Source organism: Phaethon aethereus (genome assembly GCF_964289735.1).
Source record: "Phaethon aethereus genome assembly, chromosome: 1".
Classification (NCBI taxonomy): Eukaryota; Metazoa; Chordata; class Aves; order Phaethontiformes; family Phaethontidae; genus Phaethon; species Phaethon aethereus.
Window position 1 is genome coordinate 12,196,592 of NC_138575.1, and position 23,543 is coordinate 12,220,134.

General features: G+C 38.6%; 1 protein-coding gene across 1 annotated transcript in view; it reads left to right on the forward strand.

Moving 5' to 3' along the window:
- SEMA3C (semaphorin 3C) overlaps positions 1-23,543 on the forward strand; it is a gene marked incomplete at its 3' end in the record, with an annotated part of 118,719 nt that overhangs the window by 78,876 nt on the left and 16,300 nt on the right. The window contains exons 6-11 of the mRNA XM_082014286.1: positions 3,438-3,557; positions 4,515-4,657; positions 6,464-6,578; positions 8,687-8,756; positions 12,155-12,299; positions 17,135-17,357. Of these exons, the coding sequence (XP_081870412.1) occupies positions 3,438-3,557; positions 4,515-4,657; positions 6,464-6,578; positions 8,687-8,756; positions 12,155-12,299; positions 17,135-17,357 (816 nt within the window). The remainder of the gene's footprint in view (positions 1-3,437; positions 3,558-4,514; positions 4,658-6,463; positions 6,579-8,686; positions 8,757-12,154; positions 12,300-17,134; positions 17,358-23,543) is intronic.

Here is a 23,543-nt window from a genome sequence, read left to right on the forward strand (position 1 = left end):
TTGAATTTCATTTTTGTTGTCATCTCTGCTGTAGAGCCCACTAGCTGTTGCAAGGCTCTTCATTCTTCAGTTGGCTTTATACCCAGCCGATTTTGCAATTTTCTTCCATTTGAAAAGCCAGAAAGTGATACAACTGACATACTTCAAATATTCTTGTGAATTGGTGGTGACTGTACTCAGTGACTGTGAGGTATATCCCATACAAAGAATTGCTTCAGTGCCTACTGCACACCTAAGTAAGTGGAAAAGCAAAGGGGGCATAGGCTTTGTGCAACCTAAGTTATCGGTAAAAGAAACTTTTTTTTTTTTATTCCGCAACAAGGAGACACGTTATAGATGCTCAGTGTAACGCATCCTTCCACGTTTGCAGCATATTCACAGACTTCTAGTGCCAAAGCCTTGATTTTTCAACATGTGCCTACTCCTTTTTATATATTTGGCTATGAAGAGAACAGCAGTTGCACAGATTTTTCAGGGTTTCTAAGCCAATAAAACTTAGTGCACACAGGTACTGCATATTTCACCCAAGGTTTACAAGGGAAAAATGTTCAGTGTTTCTGTCATTCAGTACCATTCATCTTCCACTGAAATCAATGGCAATTACAGATTGTGCCAGATATTTCCCTTAAAGTTTGAGTCTCATGGAGCTTAAGGGAAATGTTATACAGTCTATTCCACATGGTCTGTTCAAAATATAAATTATCTTTTTTTTTTTAATGATTCCTAACTGCAAAAACATATAGTACAAAGGACAAGTAATTTCATTCACAGAGGTATGACCTGAAGCACCTTAAGAATGCTACCTAGATACCCCTCTGAACCTTGGCTGCGCTTATACCTTTATTGTATTAGTGATCTACGGTCAGTATTTACAGATATTCACTGTGTAAAGAAAATATTTGTTCAAATCAGTGATGAATTAATCCACTGCTACTCATTCCTGTTATGGTATTATTAAGTGAATCAATTGTCAAAAGATAAAGCTTCCTTGTTGCTTCTGGATTTTATGAAGCACCATTACATTGTTTCTGAATTACTGTACATATGGCAAGCGGAAATTTTTCTACAATATATCTATGGCAGCTTTGTTCATCTTAGTAAAATTTATGTTATCTTCCTTGATCTCTCAGTTATGTGACTGGAGAGACCTTCCCTAGTGTTTGACTTATCTTTCATAATATAATTCACCTACAAAGTTTAAATTATTCCACAAAGGTCACATTCTTTTTCAAAAGAGTCCCACAAATTGAGTTTTATACTTTCTCCCTGTTACTACAAAGTCCAGTCATTTCAAAAACATTAAGCTTGAGTGAGTTTAGCCTCAATATTCATGCTGGAAAAGGGAAGATTTTGTAAATCACAGCCCAACTTAAAATGCGAGGACTGAGCCCATGTACCGGACTCTCCTTTGAGTATTCTTCTGCAGGAATAATTCCTTCCCCTCCCTTCAGAAGTTAGGAAATATGTCCAGGCGGGGTAACTCTTCCATAACAAAAGAACCATTTTTAAACATAGCTGCAATTTCTTGACAATTTTGGGCATCACCAGCCCAGAATACAGCAGGAAAGCTGATTCACCCTTCAGAAGAAAGTGATGCTATAAAAACAAATTTGAACTTGGTACAATTTGCCATTGTACAAAGACACTTTTGCATCAAAGCAACGAAAAATGTCCTTTGAAGAAGCTTGGCATAACTAATGTGCAGGATGCATGTCTCTTTCCCCACCAAGACTCTGAGATATTTATAAAAGCAGACATACCTCATCAATTCAGTAATTCCCTGAATAACAAAGAGTAGTGTGGACTAGTTGTGCTGTGCAGACCAAGTGCTGAGTGGAATTTAAGAATTTAACCAAAAGGAAGTGGAGCTGACAGATATCATTTGATACGTGGTTAGCAAGTAGTCACTGGGAATGCTTAAGACATAACTAATAGTGTTGATATGTAATAGGATTAAAATTACATAGTCTAGTACTATTGTTAAAGTGTGTGCCTATGTGTATGTGCATAGGACTGTATATAATGTTTAGTGTGAACCATAAGCCTGATCTTTTTCAGCCAATTTCTTTCATAAAAATAAAGCTCTGATGGATTGAGCAATGAAACCGATATGCAAAATCAGTTATAAATCAGTATGGATCTAACATCATTCTGTCAAGACCTGCTCAGGAAGTAAATGCTTCACAAACATGCGGCGAATTCATTGTTTAAATCCCCTGTGTATGAATCTTGTCATCGCTGGCAGAGATGAGAGCAGAAGAGTGGCTGCTGGCTGCTCTGCAGGGGTTCAGTTCAGGCTCAAGCCAGCAGCAGAAAAACAAAATCTCCAGAGTTTTAATTCTCTCATGAGCCAATAGTCTTCCATACTGATGCACACACACACACAGAGAACGTAAAAATAGCCTCAAGTGCTTCTGAACCTGTGACTCTTGCCAGCTTGACCACACTCTCTGGGTAGTCCAGGAATTCAGACAAAAACATCAGTCAAACAACCCAGCTGTACTGGAATGTATTCAGCCACCACTCCCACTCCGAGAGTTAGAGTTTATTTTAGCTACTGTTTTCTACTCTGGGGTTTCATTGTCATTAGTCAGTGGAAATTACTTGGCTATTCACAGAGCAGAAAATGATAGTATCTGTAATTATAATTATAATTATAATTATATATATGTATATTTATGCACACACACAGACTTACACAAACACAGATATACATCCTGACTGATGGACTGAGTATTCAGCCCTGTGCAGGGAGCAGAAGTTCATAGTTCTGTTAATGTAATAGTTGCGTGTCTAATTTTGTTCAGGCATATGACCCTATACTTAGAATCAAGTACATAAAAGGGGGCAATTGTTGCTCCATATTGCTCTGTGTCAAGTTCAATAATATGATTGTCTGGCCTCTGCAATACTGAAGTCAGCTTGAGGCTGCCTAGGGCAGCCTTGGCAATACTGTTGGTAAAAATTGGCACCGATCCATTGACTGCGATACATGCTGTGCCAGTTTACATCAGCAATAAATTCAGCCCAGTCATTTTGTCTACTCCCATAACAAAAAAACTTTTTTGAAGTATGTACTTAAAAGACTGAATGTGATTCTTTTTGATAATTCTAGACTGATTTTCCAACGATACTTAGCAGTGAAAGTTGAGCAACTAAATCATATCAAAGAAAAGTTCACCACACATGCAGTTCTGCTGTTGCATTTAATTATGCATTTCCCTAAAGTCTTTAAGAAAAATCTGATGAATCTTGTGCGTTCTAGATTGTGTCTTTGTAAATCAGAGGGAAACCCCATTGCCATGACCCAATATATATCTGTACAGACTCCTATGTAAATAAAGAGTTGACGAGTTTAAAATAAAAGTAGATCAGTAATCTTCCCAAAAGCCATAACAATGCATTTGCTTTTCCCCCTCCACTTCAATTCTTTTCAGATGAAGAGCTTTTTTCAGGAATGTATATTGATTTCATGGGGACGGATGCGGCCATTTTTCGGAGTCTGACCAGGAGGAATGCAGTGCGAACCGACCAGCACAACTCCAAATGGCTGAGTGGTGAGATGCCTTAGTTTTACCAGAGCTTTTAATGGGTTTCACAGAGACTCTGCTTTGTTTTGTGTAAAATAAAGAGCTTGTCTCTTAAGGAGCTTTTCTCTGAGTTTAATTTAGGAAGTTGAACCATGAAGAAATGTGTGTAAATACATATTGTAGACAATACACAGATATAAAGGGTTCGCTACATGAGCCAGCCTCTTAGGTCACCCCACCTCATGGCCTTTTCTGCGTTAAGACTGAACCAAACTGTTCAAGGGAAAGTGTATGAATTTGCCAAAACATATGTTCTGCGGGTACCAACACCAGGCTGGTTGCCTAATAAGGGATTGCAAGAAACTAGTGCAGTCACCTGGATGTCATAATGTACATTTTAAATTACATTACAATTTACATTACACTAGTGCTCCTTTACAGTGTTTTGTATGTTTATCAACCTCTGATATGAACTCAAATGCTGTTCAAGCATTTGCATATTCTGCTTTCCTTTTCCAGTGTTCCAACAGCTATTTTCCTCTCTTATGCATTTTTAAAGTACCTTTTTTGTAGGTACTCTGTAGAAAGTCTTTTAGCAGCTTACTTTTATGTTTTGCCTCAATGAGCCTTTCCTTAAGTGCCCCTGATAACACACTGATCCTTCCCTCTTCTTCCTCGAAGTCTTTGAATCCCTGCAGTACTCTAATACTCTTGTTTCTGTATTTGAATCTTTTTTCTAAAAATCTGCTGTGGGATAAAATGTGAGGATGCAGAAATTTAAGGGTGCCAGCAAGAAGCCATTTACCTGGTGATATTCGGTATATCCACACCCAAGGCTAGAGCATATAGCCTAACCTGACACAGCAGCACCTCTATATGCATTATATAGCGTTTTCTTGAAGCAGTCAGTAACTGCCAAATCATTATTTGCTTATATTGATACATCTTTTGGTTTCATTTTTCTGGTATACTGTTTCATTTCAGAGCCTATTTTTGTGGATGCTCATGTTATCCCAGATGGCACCGACCCCAATGATGCCAAAATCTACTTCTTCTTCAAAGAGAGACTCACAGACAACAGTGGCAGCACAAAGCAAATTCATTCAATGATTGCAAGAATATGCCCAGTAAGAACTATTTGGTTTTCCAGGTTGTTGGGACAAACCGCTAGTGTGACATGATAAGCTAAAAGACTGACTGATTGAAAAGCCTCTGATTTATATTCAAAACAAATTTCCTGTTTCAGCTTCCACATTCATAATTAAGTAAAACTCTTACTGAACACACAGCTAGGATCTGAACACGGTGTACCTGGCTATACCATGACCAGTATATCTGGCTATACTTATAGTGATATGGAAGTTTAGAGATTCAGGAATTTGCGTATTACTCTGACTGACTCAGAATAGTTACCAGTGTTGTATTTCCAAATTTGATGTACTTTGTACGAATGAAGTACGTTCTTTGCTTAGAAAAACTGAATTATAAGACAGTGAGGTCTGTCACATGCACACAAACATACTCAAAATCTTTGAAACACATTGGAAATATCAGAGCCAAGTTTTTAAATGGGTTAATTTAACTTTCATATATTGTTCTTATTTTTAGAATATCTGTCCTTTCTGAGTTCTTACATTGATGTATATGTGAGCCTAGCTTCAAAAAAGTGCACAGGAAAATGAAATTCAGGCATTATGGTTACTCCTGTGCAGTGATTAATTTACGATCTCAGCACTCCTCATTGTCTGTATTTCCTTTCTTGTACCTATAATCAACTGTAGATGGAAAATTATTGAAGCAGCTATTAATATCTCTGGTGAAATGGATTTTTTTAAATGACTGTAAATTATAAATGAACAATTACTGCTAGCCTTTTCATTCCTTCTTTTGGAAAGGTTCAGGAAGATAATTGTGAGCGTTTGTGTATTCCTGCTCTTTAATCTGGATCTTCTTTAGAATTTGATGCTTTGTGTTGTTGTTGTGCATGGGTGTGAGGGCATGTTTGGGACTGTGTTAAACTCCTTCTCAAACAATATGATGAGGCATGTGATCTCTTTTATAATCTCCATTTTCCATATTTTTATGAGGGTGCCCAAAGGCCTTTTTGGGTATTTTGCAAGAAGACATTTCACACAATTATAGCTGTATTTGTCATTATTACTGTTATAATGAAGCCCAGATGATTTCTGAAAGGCCTCATCTTGTTAGACTTACACTAAAGTCAGTGGCAGAATCCCAGAGCCAATGAAAATAAATCTGAGACAGTCATATTTATATACTTGTATACCATCAATATTCATATATCAACACCTTTGAGACTGGCCAAATATATTAGTTCAGTGGTGCCAAGAAAGACCCCCCCCCCAAAATACCCTTTATGGGTCACCCAAAAAGTCTGATTACCAGCTGTGGACCAAGCTAGCAGGACCTGCAACAGTGCAAAACTGGCTTGACCCATGCTAGCCATCATTTCTGAATTCAGTTCAGAACATCCATCTCATGGGGCAGCATGGCTTACTAGGTCAGATGCAGGTATAGTGTTGTCAGGATTAGAAGAAACATCCCTCCATAGGCTTGTTAGACCTTTTAGAGGTAGCATGGACTTCACCACACTAGGTGTCAGTAACAAAGAAGTCCTCTCCAATCATGCCTACACACACTGCTGCTGCACCAAATCTACTGCCCAGCCCTCTGAAGCCTGCTAGCGCAGCACAGAAACTCTGCTCAGAAAACGAGTTCTTGTTTTTCCTGTATCTGGAGTGTTTAGATGAAGGGATTTGGTTTAGGCTTATTTGTATCTATTTTTCATATTGAATATACCAGAATATTTGTCTAGATGATGAGACCAGCTAACCTGAGGAAAATGTGAGAAAGCCTAGTGAAATGTTAGTTGTCTTGGGTTTTTTTTTTCTGAAAATAATATTCCTTTCCAGAATGACACAGGTGGTCAGCGTAGTCTCGTGAACAAGTGGACAACATTCTTGAAAGCAAGACTTGTGTGCTCAGTAATGGATGAAGATGGAACAGAAACGTACTTTGATGAATTAGGTATGGCAAGAAAATCCCTTAAAAGTTTTATCTAAATCCTGGACCCTGTGAATATTTAATTATTGATGTTCATACAGCTCCTTAGTCAAGTTGTTGAAAGTAAAATTTTGTCCCTGTAGAAATTCATTACAAAATTCCTCTTGCAGTTTTGTAACAGGAAATGAAAAAATTCTTCATTAATCTCACTGTGTAATTTTCATTATCTTTGAAATGAAGGTAATTAATCTTGACTATGTAAAGGAATTGTATATGTAAAAAATTAATATTTGGAAGGGAACATGTAAGTGAAGTCTATTGTTATTTTGATCCTAGTTAGGCTTGTGACAGAGGTTTTTTAATATACACCTCTTTGAAACTGTTTCTTATGCCACTGTGTAAGAGACAGATTTTCTGCAATACAGATTGTCTTTTTTGTTCACTGGGTAGAGGCCTCAATTTGCTAGTTCAAGATAATACTAATAAATCCTGTTACTGGCACCAGCAATACTACTATGAATAAATGTTCAGTGAATAATCTATATAGCAATCACAAGCTATATAAGGAATTAATAGATGCATGTCTTGATACAGAAGTGCCAAACAACATTAACAGAAAGTTTCATCGATTTCTATATTGTCCACAGCTGTGACATACAAGGTCATAGTTCTAAATTCGGGTGTTGGAAGATCTGCTATATGTATTGATATCAATATCAATATCAATATCAATATATAACTAAACTATAAAAATAAGCATAAATATGAATATAAATATGAATATAAAATAATATAAATAGCTAGTGGGCCTCACCACTGGGACTACATCTGATTCTGACCTTCTCTCCATTGTAATTTCTCTGTCATTATTCTTGATTCTCATCATAGAACATGGGATTTAGAGTCTTTCTGACTTTATATCTTTACAAATATTTGGTGTGCTTGCTTTGGTTCAAGGTTTTGATGGAACCTGATAGGCCTAGGAGCAGATCTTAACTTGCTGTAACTCAGAATATGCAAGGTGCTTGGAGGACAGACTTTCAGAAGTTCCCAGTGCCTCCTGGTGCTGCCACAGCCACTAATCTTTCAGAGCTGTGATTTACCAGCCCACTCCTCTTCAACAGAGCAGTCGGGTAACTGCTTTTAGTTTTCTTATGACAAAATGGAGGACCATACAGAATAGCAGACAACGTTCTCATCCTGGAGTCCCGGCACAATCCTGTAGCAAAGAGTAAGAATACAACCGCAGCTGGAAATTCATGTATAATGTAGAAGAGTGTAACGCTGCCAGTCCTGCATGGTGCAGTCTTCTGCTTTTGACACATTTAACAGAATGTTTAAAAATTTCAAAGCATTAATGAAGGAGCCACACAAATTAATGGAAAGCTAAAGAACATGTTTTATGATGAAAAGCTCAAACAGTTCAGTCTTTTTGTGTGTTGTAAAATAAGTTTAAGAGGTAGCTTGATTATAGTTATTAAAAACATTTGTAAGGAGAAATTGACAGAGATTAAAGTATTTTTCACTGAAGTGTAAAAAAACCCAACAGATCAGAGGTAAAGGTGGGCAAATTCAGTTCAGTGAGTAAGTACAGTCTTGCATAGTGCAGTCAATAAATCTCTACACAGCAGAAGCTGGGAGGTTTACATCTCTCCATGTCTTCACTGCAAAACTGTGTGTCATTCATATCATGTTGAAAATGAGCTAATGAGAGCATCTAGAGTGTGTACTGGACAATAAAACACCTAATTGTCCTGCTCTGGATTACATCCGTCTGTGGGAACTCTTTGACCTACTGCAACTTAAATGTTTGCCTACTGTTGAACAACCTGCTGAAATGAGATACAGATGAGAGAAATGTGCGACATGGATCCTGAACATATTTGAAAATCTTTGCCTTCTGTCTTCATAAGGCTGAATGGCACGGAGTTAATTTCCAAAACTGTTCTTGAATGTTCAAATGCTACATTTATGCATATGGTCCATTCATACGATAAGTCTGCTTTTTCCCATTCAAGTCTGAGACAAAACTACTGTTGACTTCAACAGGAATAAAGTCATTAATTAAACTGAAAAATAAAGGTTTTATTGGTATTCAAAATGTTTTTTCTTTTTCCTTTTCTTTCTTACAGAGGATGTGTTTCTTTTAGAGACAGATAACCCAAGAACAACGCTTGTGTATGGAATTTTTACAACATCAAGGTAAATGGAGAGATGTGAAGAAAATTGCCTGTCTGAACTGCCCAATTTTCTATATGAAAACTGAAAATGATGGTTTGTGGTCAAGGCCATTCTGTGCAATTTTGTGTGTCTGCTGCAGCCATTGTTTGCATGCAGGAGTAACAGTCTCGGTATCGTTACTGTTGGTATCCATGTCACAGAATCACAGAATCACTAAGGTTGGAAAGGACCTTCAAGATCATCAAGTCCAACCATTAATCCAGTGCCACCATGTACCCTAAACCATGTCCCAAAGCGCCACATCCACACGTTTTTTGAACACTTCCCGCGATGGTAAATCCACACCCTCCGGGCAGCCTGTTCCAATGCTTGACCACCCTCTCGGTAAAGAAATTTTCCCTAATATCCAATCTAAACCTCCACTGGTGCAACTTGAGGCCGTTTCCTCTCATCCTATCGCTGCTTACTTGGGAGAAGAGGCCAACCCCACCTCGCCACAACGCCCTTTCAGGTAGTTGTAGAGAGCGATAAGGTCTCCCCTCAAGCCTCCTCTTCTCCAGACTAAACAACCCCAGTTCCCTCAGCCGCTCCCCGTAAGACTTGTGCTCCAGACCCCTCACCAGCTTCGTTGCCCTTCTCTGGACACGCTCCAGCACCTCAACGTCCTTGTAGTGAGGGGCCCAAAACTGAACACAGGATTCAAGGTGCGGCCTCACCAGTGCCGAGTACAGGGGCACAATCACTTCCCTACTCCTGCTGGCCACACTATGGCTGATACAGGCCAGGACGCTGCTGGCCACCTTGGCCATCTGGGCACACTGCCGGCTCATGTTCAGCCGGCTGTCAGAGCTATGCTGCTTGGAGCGAACTGCTCCCTGACGTACTGTCAGCTAGCCCTGGGAAAACATTTCTGTGGAGGGCCACTTGTTACCATTCAGCAGCGGGAAGCGGAGCAGCTTCAATGCAGTGAATTCATGTGGCATCTGAGAGTACTTAGCACCGACTGAAGGACATCCAGCACCCTGATGGATCAAACCGGGAATTCTTACATGAATTCATACAAATAATTTCCAGTCTCTCAGCTGCCAGATGATCGCACAGATGGCAAATAACCCATGTCAGCTTCAGTTGGCTATGAAAACACAAGCTTATATGGCATTTGATCACCTCCTTGCAGCCTTAAGCTCCCTGCTATCAGTCAGAGGTATTCACTTACTGTCCAGTTTAGAAAGAACTCGGCAAGCTCCCAAGGGCAGTGGAAGTACCAGTCGGTCTTACCATGCTGAAAGTCTCCACAAAGGTAGACCGACAGGTGGACCAACAGATCCTGCCATCTCTACCTTTATTTTTTTTTAATTTCTCTTTCCCTCACCACATAGTGGTAGTATACAGTACAGAAATGGTTACTGCTTACTGATTTCTGACATGCTATCCTGTATTATTTATCTGTTTTTACTTACCTTCAAAGAGGTTTTTCTCTGTTTTTTAAATTTCATTTAATTTATTTGATCAGATTAGCAAATTATTTAACTTATTACTAGTAATTCCTTTAATGGCAATTTCCAGTAAAGAAATCCTTGCATGAAAAAAAAAAAAATTCGCAATACACTTTTTTGTCTTTTTTTCATGTGGATCCAGGGATCTGCTTTCTCAAATGTGTGAACCAGCCAGGAAAATACAATTTTATGGTATTTAATTGGGAAAAAAAGAACCCCATAACTTGTAAACATCTGGCGCTGTCTACATTTTATGATTCCTACTGCACAAAAAGAGAAAACGCTGAGGTTATATTTAGCAATAAAACCAAACTTATGATTAGGTTATGGATGCAACATGCCTGAACTGGAAACACTTTTACCTAATTCTCCTGGTATTCCTGCAGTGGAAATGAGGTTTGAATCACAGGACCATATAAGGTGACAACAAAGAGAAAACTTCATTTTTTCCTGGCTCTCAAGCTGTTTTCTCTCTCTAGAAGTTTTTATACCTCATGCATTTCTGTTATCATGAACGACATGGTCTATGCTTTGTTTCCCTTTGCTTGGCTATCGATTGAATGTGTTACGTAGTTAAACACAGCAATCATGATTATTACTCCGTAGCAGTTTCTTTATCTTCACCTCTGTAGACCTCCAACTCATAACAGTAACAAGAGAGAAACACCCCAGCAAATAATATCTATCAGTACTTTTATCTAAACCATACAGAAGGAAACCAAGTAATATTGAAGCAAATTATTTTGGTGGCATAATCTCCTGTAAATCTAACATAAAACATCTGGAAAGATTAAATAAATTTCTTAAAACCTATTAATACCTACTAAAATTTCCACAAACTTCATAATCTATCTCAAAGGTTCCTCCTGCTAATCCAGACGTAGCTGAGAGCAATGTGGATTGCACTTTCCTTCTTTAGACTCTATGTTTTCCGTTTTTTTCTGGGGTGCTTTTTTTCTTTTTCAATTGAAAACAGAGGGTTATTGGATTATCTTCATCCTACAGTTAATATCAGGCAGGTTTCAAACTGTATGGAGTTTCCACTTTGTTAAGATAAATATCCCAAACCTTATACGGAGTGAGAGAAAAAAAAAGGAGTTAATTCACTCCAGTCAGCCTTAGCATCACTCTGGAAATTATTCCTCTAGTGCCCTCCATCATCACAAGGTGGTGGTGGCCATTCAGGGCTTGTGGTGTCCGAGGATACGTCTGAGACCATTGCTGAACCCAGAGCAGTGGAAAAACAGGCCCTTCTCCTAGGTGAACTCCAGGGTTCTTGTCGGGAAGCATCAAACTTCAACCCTCTTGAAGGGTCTTTGTAAGACCAGTTTTGTGGGTGGATTTGAGGACTGTATAGGAGTAATTCCTTTACAGCCACAACCTGTCCCCATTTTGCCTGGAAAAGCTGGCAACTGATTATAATAATTTAACCGGTTGTAATTGCACTGGATGTTTTGATTAATATTTTAGCCATGTGTTTTAGGAGGCTCATGGAGGTCTTGTGGTTAATATACTGGTAGAGAGTTCTGGAAACCTGTGCTGTGTTTGGCAGTACAAAGTTTATAAAACTCTTGTCTCACTGAAGTCAGCAATAATTTTGCTATTGATTTAACTGGGGCCAGATTATATTCCTTTTATATTCGACATTAGGAAATTTTTTTATTCCACCAGTAGGGTAGTACCTTCCTCCCTCTTTTTTCAGTTCACTGTTCAGAAAGGTGCTAGATCTTAAGGAGTAGTGGTGTATACTAGGAAGTTAGATTAGTTGATTTTAAATGTATTAAATCCATGCAATAGAAGCATTACATTGTATTAAATATATTATTTTAAAAGTATCTTTCATCACTGGACCATGCGGAACGATGGAGAAGCTATACAGAAGTTGGTAGATTGCAATACTAACTTTTTCCTACTGTCTTCCAGCTCCATATTTAAAGGCTCAGCCGTGTGTGTGTATCACCTGTCTGACATCCAGACCGTGTTCAATGGGCCATTTGCACACAAAGAGGGCCCGAACCACCAGCTGATTCCATATCAGGGCAGAATTCCATACCCGCGACCTGGCACCGTAAGTGCAAAGATGTTTATGCAGGCTTGCCAATTACTTGTCTTTGTTTAATACATAAATAAATATTATGTATTCCAGGGGAATGGACTATATGTGACTATGACACTTAGTTACAGCTCAGAACAATTTTATTTTCTTCTCAGCTTGCCATACAAATCACATAGTATCTGGAAATCTTCTAGAAAGAATTAAAAGTCGTGCAAAGTGCAAACCGCTCTTGCTATTTCTGCTGAAAAGGTGGTAAGAATTATTTCATTAGATGGCAGACATATTGCTTACATGTGCATTTACATTCTGTGTGTAGTTTTGAGCAAAAGATAGTAAAAATAAACATACAAAGACAGCATTGTGAGTATGTTCTACAGCCCAGATCCAAACGTCTGTAAGTCTGTCTTCAGCTTGTATGGATTTTCCTTAGTTCTTTAAAGTTTTGCAGCTCTACTGGGATGCTTGGGAGATGTAGTGGGAGAGCAAGGCTTCTGGGACTTGTCATTTGACTGGGTCTAATACACTGTCAGGCACTGAATATTAAAAGAGAGACCTAGAAATAGATGAGTTTTCATGCCAACCAGTTCACAGTAGTCCTCCTTGTTAATAAAGTTTTTTGTATGGCTTGAAAATTTTTCAGGACTTTCTTCTACTGTATGAGGGTTAGTAATAACCTTCCAATAAATTCCGTACGCCATTAGAGCTAGCTCTGTTTCCAATTTTTACAAAAATGTCCCATGAAAGATTTTAAACATTTTTTTTTCACCTTTATGGTGTATAAAAATTACACTTCTGTCTTTATTTATTTATTTACTTATTTCCACTATCTCTAATTTAGATTTAGCAGAAGTATGAAGTCTAACATTTCTAGCTTTAATGAATAATACATGAACTTACTCTAGAAATCTAGAAATTCTATATTAGAATCTTGTCTAAATCCATATTTGCTAAATGAAATATGGTAGTGTGGACTTCTGTTGAATTCTGTGAAGTTTTCTCACAATTTATTAAGTATCAGAATTAAATAAGTATGCACAGAATCATAAACCATCTCTCAACAATATAGCTATAAGTTTTTTTAGATTAACACTGTGTTGCTTTTCCATTTATTGCAGGAAATTAAATTTTATTTTAATTTTGCAAGTCACTGCAACGACGTTTAACTGTATCACTATTTTGTTCATATTCGTCTCTGTGCTGTAGATCTTGTTTTTATTCTCTAGTACACTAATGCTCAGATACATGGAATAGCTCTCCGTTTTACACAATTCTTCATGAGATTTTAGTGCAGTTATTACTGGCTGTAAGATTTAGGGCTTCATGTTCCCAGATCTCTAGAATTAGCTAGTCAATACCTGATATCCCACTAAGGTCTAATGCTAGCATTATTCTTTCTTTGCAGTTAATTCATACAGCTCAAATCTCATGAGATTACTGAGGCTTTAAGTTTAAATTTTACAAAAAAAAGAAAATAAATGGCCCATTTAAACAGAAAGTTTCACACACTTGTGATTAGTCACATTTCAGAGTTTCTTTCTTCTTCAGAATATTCTATCTGTATGTGTTTCCTCAACCACTGCCATGTTATTCTTGGTTCACCTCATGGAGGTTTATGAGGTATTCCAGATGGGCCTAAAGAAATTGGGCAGCACTATAGAAAGGGAAAAAGAAAATTCAGATTTGGATTTAATATGGTGACAGTAATTATCTACATTTTTCAGATGTCCCAAATGAACTCTGAAGATAAACTTGTAGATCATAGCTCACACAAAAAATAAAGCCAAAAGAGATTCTTTTAAGATGATCATTGCTGGTTTTCTGATCACTGGCTTTTCTGTGCTTCCTTACAATTCAGCCACAAGGCAGCATCTTAAAGGTGTATTTTCTAAGCTAGGACTTGATTATCTTTGCTTTTATTTCACTGCCAAAAAGTTCCACTTTTAAATGCATGCCACAAACTCTATTTTTCACTTATGTCAAAGCATCTGTAAAAATAGGGACATGGATATTTTTTTTGCTACTCAGAATTTGTGTTCAAAGGGTTAACTTTGAATAACCATGCTTACAGACTATGGGGCATGAGCCTTTCCTCTGGAACATAGGTTTCTTGCAACTTCTGGGATGCCGAACTAGACAGGGATGCCTTTTTATATGACATGGAAAATCCTACTTTACAGTTGCCTAAAGAGATATTCAGACTAAACCTCTGGACAGAAATGAATGTTCATTGTGTTGCAGTACATTGGATAAACAATATATAGCTTCAGTAGGATTAAATAAAGCAATACGTCCTTTTGGCTGTGATCAACTATGCAGTGTTTGCCTGCCCTTCACTAAATACCAACGGTTTCTTATTTCTCCACAAGTAAAACTTATTTATGGAAAAAGAAAGGAAAAAAAATTACATAATTGGCAGCTTGCTACTAAATTCGGTGATGTTTGAGGATAGTTTCGATTTTTCAGAGTTTACAGAAATAGTTTTTGTACCTACAGCATGTTGGGGAATATGCTGCAAATTAAAGCAGTCTGTTTCTCTCTGCAATCTAACTGCATGGTGATCAACTGTGAACGTAATTATCGTGTAGCCAAGTCCTGAATGAGGTGTGACGGATACACATTCAATCCTTCCAGGAAAGAGAGAGCTTATAGGGTTCTTCAGTAACATCTTTTGCTTTCATTGGTTTTTATGGGGGATAGCAAAAGAATTAGTTGATTAAAGATGTTTGTTAAGGCTTTGCTGAGAACAATGATATAATGTAAGTTTTCAGGGTCATACTGAGGTGAACTATAGCACAGACATTTTTGCAAGAAGTCACAGACAAAGCTCATATGATCTCCAAGTCAAGAATTGAAGGATAGAGAGTATCAGAGAAAGCCTTCTTTTAATTCAGCTATGCAGGATAGGAAAGTTTAATTTGAACTGCCCATGAAACAGAATCCCTCTGAAGAGGAACTGGAGCCTCATAGATCACTACCAAGTAGAATAATCTTGCTAATAGCCCACAGATTTATGAACACGTTCTTTTTTCAACATTCGTTGCTAATCTTAACAGATAGCTCCATACATTTCCTGGAATACTGTGGATGGAAGTGCCACAGAGGGAAGAGGTAGAGTACACAAGATAATCAGACTTCAGTTTTGTGAGCGCTCTTAGAGGACTAGCATGTAGTGTCTTTTCTAGTGAGAACCAAACCAAAACCCTCAAGATAAATAAGAGACCAGAAGAATCAATTGTCAAGAATGTCACATGGGAAAAGGGACCCATATCTGAGCTGATTTCTGGTTCTTCTTTCTGATGCCAGAGCAGTTATTTTTAAAGAATTCCTACCAGAGCTGTTCTACTTTGTATAAATATTAAATCCAAATTGAAACTGGTTTTAAAGCCTGGGATTAGGCTGTAGTCCCCTCTCTACTTGGTTCCTGGTATTGCTCAATGAATAATTTGCTATGTGCAATAGATGGAACAGCTTTTAGCAGCAAGGGTAGAATGGGCGTTCCTGCCTGGTCTTAGAGGGATCCCCTGGGAGGTGAAGAGCCATATTCTAATGTTTGCTTGTATCAGGTAGGTTGGATGCATGACTCATATATCCCCAGCAAGTTTCCTAGTTTCTCGAAGTATGATTCATTTTATGCAATTTTAGCCATCTAAAAGCAGGGCATCTAGTCTGAATTACTGACTACAGAGGAAACCTAGATGGCTAAATAAGAATAAATGCCTGACTTTGAGACAGTAGAAGTCAGGTGAGGTAAATCTTTCCCTAAGCTACTAGCTATTTTTGTGCCTTTTGACCAGAAATTCCATCCTAGATGTAAGAATGGTCCTCATCAAAATAAAAAAGTTTCCATGAAATGCTTCATATTGAACAAATCAACATTTTCCAACTGGAAAAATATTATGTTGAAATATTTCTGAATAGCTCCAATACTCCGAGGAGAGTTTCAGAGCTCAGAAATCTGGTAAGGGGTAAAATGAACATTCAAGACCAGCAATAAGAAGTGTGGTAATGGTGGCTGAAAAAAGCCACGTAAATTAGCATAGGTACATCCAGAACATTGTACCAGTTACTGACAGAGCTCCTGATTTCTTCCCATGGTCTTCTTTTAGTTTCAATCTCAGTAAACACTGGAGATTTCTAAGATTGTTTTTATTTCCTCATGAGGTCCAGAATGCCTCAGGGCTGATAATTTGCATGGTTCTTCATTACATGTAAAGAAGCATCCAGAGTATTCATGGACCTCTGTTATCTCTCGGGCATAGGGGAAAGTGTAGACAAGATCTTATGAATAGTCAATCTTCCCAAATGTAAATGAGTTGTCATGCAACCCCCTCATCAACTCCATATTATTGTTTTTTCAAATCAAGATGAGTCACAGACCCTTTCACCACCTCATAATCAACATAATGACTAGAGGGATATTGACTAAATTACAGTTAATAACAGATTTTACCTTTTGCCTTTGTACTAAATCTATAGCAAACCAGCTGCAAAAGTTTGGTATCTTCCCATACCAATCGCTTGGACTTTTTCTTTTCAACAAGCAGTTTGGAAGCATGAAGAATGTGGGAATAGGTCCAGAAGTATGAATCTTTGCCATCAATCTGGGTTTTGAAAGTGAAAAAATATGTTTGTGTTTGCTTTATCTGAATTGATGGGAGTACAAAGCGTAGCCATTCAAGCACTTCATTCCTGTTACTGGAACATAATTACTTTCAGTCCGAGTCTGAAGTGCTCTTTCAGGAACTTACTTTGTCAACTATCTGTCAATATTTGTAAATGACTTGGAGATGAAAACTCTCTGAAAGATGGTAGGTATTGTTAAGCATTGCTGTGCATGTTTCTTACAGTGTCCAGGAGGAGCCTTCACACCTAATATGCGTACAACCAAAGAGTTTCCAGACGATGTTGTGACCTTCATCAGGAATCATCCTTTGATGTTTAATCCCATTTACCCAATACACAAGAGGCCATTAATCATCCGGATAGGAGCCGACTACAAGTATACAAAGATTGCTGTGGATCGAGTGAATGCTGCTGACGGAAGATATCACGTCTTGTTTCTTGGAACAGGTAAGACAAACTTAACAACAGTAATTTTCCTCCATTGTATTATAATTTGCAATCAACTCAAATCTGTACAACTTGTAGCTTTCCGAAATGTTTGTTCAAACAAATTTACTACCTACAAAAACATCTGTAAAAATCCAAAAATTATGCTCTTTTTACTTTCTGTGCATTTTTTTGTTTCCTATTGAGGTTAATTATGTGCAAGAGATACAGTGTATTGATAGGAATTTTGAGACAGAAATCACCAGTAGTGTACATTGGATTTGATCTAAATTATAATACTTCTCTTGAATATGGTTTGTCTGCAACATGTTTCCACATTAGAATTTGATGCTCTCTAACATAAGTAAAAATACCAAAATCTGACTTTGTATTGTTTTGTATACTTTCATCATCATTATTTAATATATGCTGTGTAAGCTACTTCTGAAGAAAAACACAATCTTATCAGGATGTTACAAAGGCAGAAATAACAACTCCATAAAAAAAGTAAAAATATGGAAATATTTAGCAAAGAAAAAGAAACAAATAGTTGGAGTCCTAGAAGTAGTGGACACAGAGAATTTGATTCAAGTATTCTAAAAAAATTTCTGTCTCATATAACCTACATATAACCTACATTTTGTTTTTAGTTACATCAAATTTGAATCTGGCGTTATGCTTCTGAAGTCTGCGGGGAACAGGTCAAGTGATTCTCATACTGATCAATTTTGATTTTTTTAAATACTCTGATACGAATCACACTCTTCTGATTGAAGCAGGCAGGCAGAGTGGTATTCTGGCTAGACCTAGGATTCATTCACTTCTGAAACTCCCGCTGGCTTAACAGGGCATTATAGGTTGATAGGCACAAAGGCTAATCTTTTTTACTACAGATGGTTTCAAGTAGAACAAAGGAAAAGAACTGCAGGAGAACAAATATATCTCTGAACATCAGAAAATAATTACAGAGATGGCTTGCATTGCTTTTATGGCTCACATATTATTGGGGTCCTGGTTGTTTTCTGCTTGTAGAATAACTGTGTCTGCCAGCAAACTCACATGGGGCTGGGAATAACCATCCTGTTATAATAGATTTAGGAAGCTGGTGCTAAAAAATCTCTCAAGAATGTTGGGCTTCTATAGGGGCAGGATTAAAACGAACTCTCTTCACTCTTCTTAGAAAAACCTCCCCAACTATCAAAATCAGCAGGGTGCCCTTGTGCCAAAGGAGGCCAACTGCATACTGTGCTGTATGAGCAGAAGTGTATTCAGCCAGCGGGTTTCTGGAAGGGGTTCATCCCCTGTATTTGGCTCCAGTCAGGAGTACTGTGTCCAGCTGTGGCCTCCTCACTGCAAGGAAAACATTGACCTGATGGAACAAGATCAGTTGAGGGGCTGTAGCTCATGATGTATGAGAAGAGGTTGAGACAACTGGCTTTATCCAGAGGAAGCTAAGTGGAGACCTCATTGCTGTTGACAGCTATCTAATGGGAGGGTACAACTATCTAATGGAGAAAAACAGAGCTGGACTCTTCTCAAGGTGCTTGGTGTCAGGGGGAGAGACAATGGACACAAGTTGGAATGTGGGAAATTGCCATTAGATATAAGGGAAAAGGTTTTCACCATCAGTGTGGTCAAACATTGGAACAAGGCCCCAGAGAGGATGAGAATTATCCATCTTTGGAGACTCAGACGATTCAAAACCCCACTTAACATGGCCCCAAGCAACCTGCTCTAAATGGACCTGTTTTGAGTGGGGGACTAGAGCAGATGACTTCTAGAGGTCCCCTTCCAACCTACAAACTTCTGCTGTTCAGTGCAAGGAAATAGGAAAACAGAAACACTTTGTTCATGTTCTTGTGTCAAACCTTTATCAGGTCACCATCTACTGTACTGTGAATGCTTAGTACACTATAAGGCATAGTCAGGATAGAAGCAGCTCTGGGTAATTAATTACATTAGGAATTCCATCAGTTTTTGAGCTGAGTATTTTTGTTGGCAGTTGGTAAATGAGTTTTAAGGTGTTCTTGAAGATCTCTTTGATCCTACTTGCAGAGTCTTTGGAAACTACCAAACTGAGCTAATTAGGACAGGGCTTTCTTCCTGAGGTGGGTCATCTCCCCCCATCCCTCCACATGTAACCACATTTTCTTTCTAGTTTAATTAATGCAGCTACAGTTCCTGACTTTGGGACCCTTTAGGGAAATTTTCCTTCTTTCCTACAGAAGTGAAGAAAAGAGTCTTTGTACACCACTGTAGAAATATCAGAAGTGTTAATAGATATTGTCCCTACTACTGTTATACAACTCCACAAGAACTCTTAGTAAAAGAGAAGGTTTGGCTTTCTATTAGCTTTATTCCTTGCGAAATCACTATGTTTAGCCAGAGTAATAGCTTGGTAGGCTACTAGAGACCTTTCAAAGGAACATTTTAGGCATTTTTTTACATAGTGGCGCCATTGTTTTAAAAGGCTCTATAAACTTCTAATGTGAATTGGAGGAAAATTCTACTGAAGATTAGTGGAAAAGATACCACATATAAGTTTCCAACCAATACAGAATTCTTAACGTAGCGATGGTAGTTAATACTGGAAATGTACTGAAAATCTGAAATGTGCATGAAAATGCACAATACTGATATTTGGCATTTATGTCATTCTGCAAGAGATAACTACAATTAATTTCATTTTATATTTTGATTATCTTCTGACTGTTTTTAGGTGGTCAGTGTGGCCTCACACATACACCTGTGATTCGTCAAAAGCATTAATATATCTCAGCTTGTTCTTACATTTTGTTAATCCTCTTCTGTGTATCAGCACAGGGTCCATTATGAGACAAATACGTAAACTGCAGCTTTTGACACTTCACATTCATTGCTTTATCTTCTGCATTACACTGGAGACAGGATCATTTTCTGCTTTCTAGTTAGTTGGAGGAGAGGCATTATTCTTCCTGAGCAGGGCACAGTGACACCCTGAGACATCAATAGCTTCCAAAGGCTTCCTCAGAAGAAATTGGTGCAACGCGAGTTACCGCATTTCTCAGCCGTTTCGAATAAAAGTGATCAAGTTTCAGCCACTGAGAGGAGAAACTCGTTTGCTTTATTCTCTGCTTTCTGTGAGACTCAGGAGGACTCGATAGAGATATTAACTGTCAAAGGGAATGCAGAGGGGATTTGCTTTGGTGTCAGTTCGTTCCGGCAAATGCAAAAACCACATTGTATAGGAGAATTTCATGTGATAATTTCCTTGGGAGCCTGGAGCCCCACAGCCGGAGACAATGGGACTTGACACCTGGTGACAATTACACTCAGCTCGGATGATGAGTTACTGCTGCTGAACTGAGATGTTGCCAGCCATGTCTGTCACTGTCAGTGACCTGTCTCATGCTTGAAATTGGAGTGTTTTATGTCTTGCCAGATGCAGAGCACACAAAATGTTTAGCTTTTCCTCTCTTCCTCCTCTGTAGCCTCAGTAATAAATCAGTTCCTGAATGCAAGTGAAGAATAACAGAAGTATAAAGCTCCAAGAACCCCAGTGGTTTTCATCATGTAGCCATGGCATAGGAAGATACAGGCGGCTGTGTCATATTTTCACGTTGGTGTGAACCAAATGTAATGTTACCTTTGCACGCCCAGACAAAAGTGCTGAGCTCACAGGGACTGGTCCATGCCTAGTTAATACGTTACTTTTCTCCCTCACTTGCCTACATAGCTAACAAAATAAATCCCAGGGACAGACATTGTTCTCAGAGCATTCCAGGCATTTTCAGATGATAATCTCCTGTTTTCTCTATGCTTTTCAACCTGAGGACTCCCAAAGCACTTAGCAAAAACTTGCTAGTTTTGTTAAGTCCACCAAAAGGGATCTTTTCACTCACCCTCTGAAAGGAGCTGATTTAGAGTAAGAAGCAAGTCTTTAATGGTAGAGAGCAGTGCTACAAGAGAAGAGTACTGTATACCTTGTCTTCCCAAACAGAAACCCAAGGCGTAATTAATTTGGGTAGAATGTAATCACTTACTTGCATATTTGACAAGGGAGATGCTGATGATTTTTTTTTGCTGTGCAATGAGTAATAACATATTCAGTTCAGGAATTTGGGGTTAGAATTCTGCTTGGATTATCCAATTTCTCTGGTAGGCCAAAACTCTGTCCTGAAGTTTCTGATTCACTATACTTACTTAAATCTCATTTCAGTTATATCTAAAGAACTCAAGCTTTCAACATTTTCCATTTATCCTTTGGTAGATTGTTTTCCATCTGAGTTTTAAGAACAGCAGTAAAACAGCACGGGAACATTTTCTTGAGATTAATATTTATTTTTTAAGCATGCCACCTACTGCTTGCAGTACGAAAGCCTTTGGTCAAAGTACATGCAGATTGCACAACCAAAAGATTATGCATGGGGTTTTTTATTGCTCTTGGTGTTATGAAAATATTTAATTGTCTGGGTCAAACTTGGGTACATTAAACAGCCATGGGCACCAATAGGATTTTTTTCAGCTCCTTGATATCAAGATAGGATATGTTTTTGTGTAGAGAGGTCTAAGTTCCTGTCACGAAAAGGCACTTCAGACTTCAGTGTGTCTTATTCAGATGATTAATGTGGGCCACATGCATTTGATGTGGCATGAGGCTGATCGATGTTTTTTATTATCTGTTCTTCTCTGATGCAACACTTGTTTTCAAAGTCTGGATGCAGTAAGTGCCTTCAGAGCAGAAGGTTGTAATAGTAGTTTTCATGGTGTTACATGATGGCTGTCTTTCTGGAAAACTAACCCTTGCTGACAACTGTAGCCTCCAGTAACACAACAGCCAAAATCATGTAATGAGCTACAGATTCTAACAGAGAGAGATAATCTGGTCACAAGAGCAAGCTTGCCTCCCACAGACTCGCGGGCTGCAGCTTTGTGTCTGTGAGCTTGGGAAGATGATGTTGCACAACAGTGGCACAACGGGGAGCAGTTTCCTTCTCCCTCTTGGCCATACTGTCCAAATCATTCAAAACCTTTCATTGACCAACTCATCCAAAGCTTTTTCACAGCCTTTTAAGAAGATATGTAAGTTAAGAGGGTGTTCCTCCACCTGTTTCATTTTCCCTCTTCAGTGTTCAAACAAGATCACAGTGTGTCCCAGAAGACTGACCAAGCTGGGACTATGTGAATGTTTTGCGTTCAAGTGTGAGCTCATAGACATTTGTATCTGTCTTTTTGTTCTTTGATGAAGCTTGAAATGACTTTACAAAGTTTCACAGCAATACTATGAGCTGGAAGAAAATTACACCCATTTAAGAGATGAGTGAACTAAAGCAGAGTGGTTGGTGGGAGCCTTGACTTATAGCAGACACCTAAAGACAGCAGGTAGCATGGGGACCTGGCTCTCAGCCACCATCTGCCACCATCTCAGGTCCCTGCTGAAACTCAACATTTTCTCAGAGAGATTTTGAGCATTCTGCAAACTTTGAAGAGGAGAAGGTTCCAGGGACACCATATTGCAGCCATTCAGTATTTAAAGGGGGCTGATAAGAAAGATGGGGACAGACTTTTTAGCAGGGCCTGTTGCAATAGGACAAGGGGTAATGGTTTTAAACTAAAAAGGGGCAGATTTAGACTAGATCTAGGGCAGAAATTTTTTACAATGAGGGTGGTGAAACACTGGCCCAGGTTGCCCAGAGAGGTGGGTAGATGCCACATGCCTGGGAGCATTCCAGGTCAAGTTGGACAGGGCTTTGAGCAACGTGATCTAGTTGTAGGTGTCCCTGCTCATTGCAGGGGTCTTGGACTAGATGACCTTTAAAGATCCCTTCCAACTCAAAGATTATGTTTCTATGATTCTATGATTCTTTGCCTTCTTTGTTCTTTGTTATTTGTTTATATGAGATTCAACTCAGATTAGAGATCAAAAATAATTAAACTGCCATCAGGATGACAGGTACAGCAAGGAGAAAAGTTTTTAGAGGGTCTCCAGCAATGTCTGACACATCAGGGAGGGGGATTACTGCAGGAGGCCTCTCTGTGAAGCTCCTGGCAGGATAGCAGTTGTTGTTCATTGCAGTCATTTTTTATGATGTGGAAAAGTCAGGGGTTTTATTTGCTGTTCAATTTGTGCATGTGATGTGGCTCAGGGGTGGATGGGTCTTGACTCTGAGGCTCACAATATCGACAACTGCAGTGTGCACTTAGGGCCGGGGAAATAAAAGCTAGTAG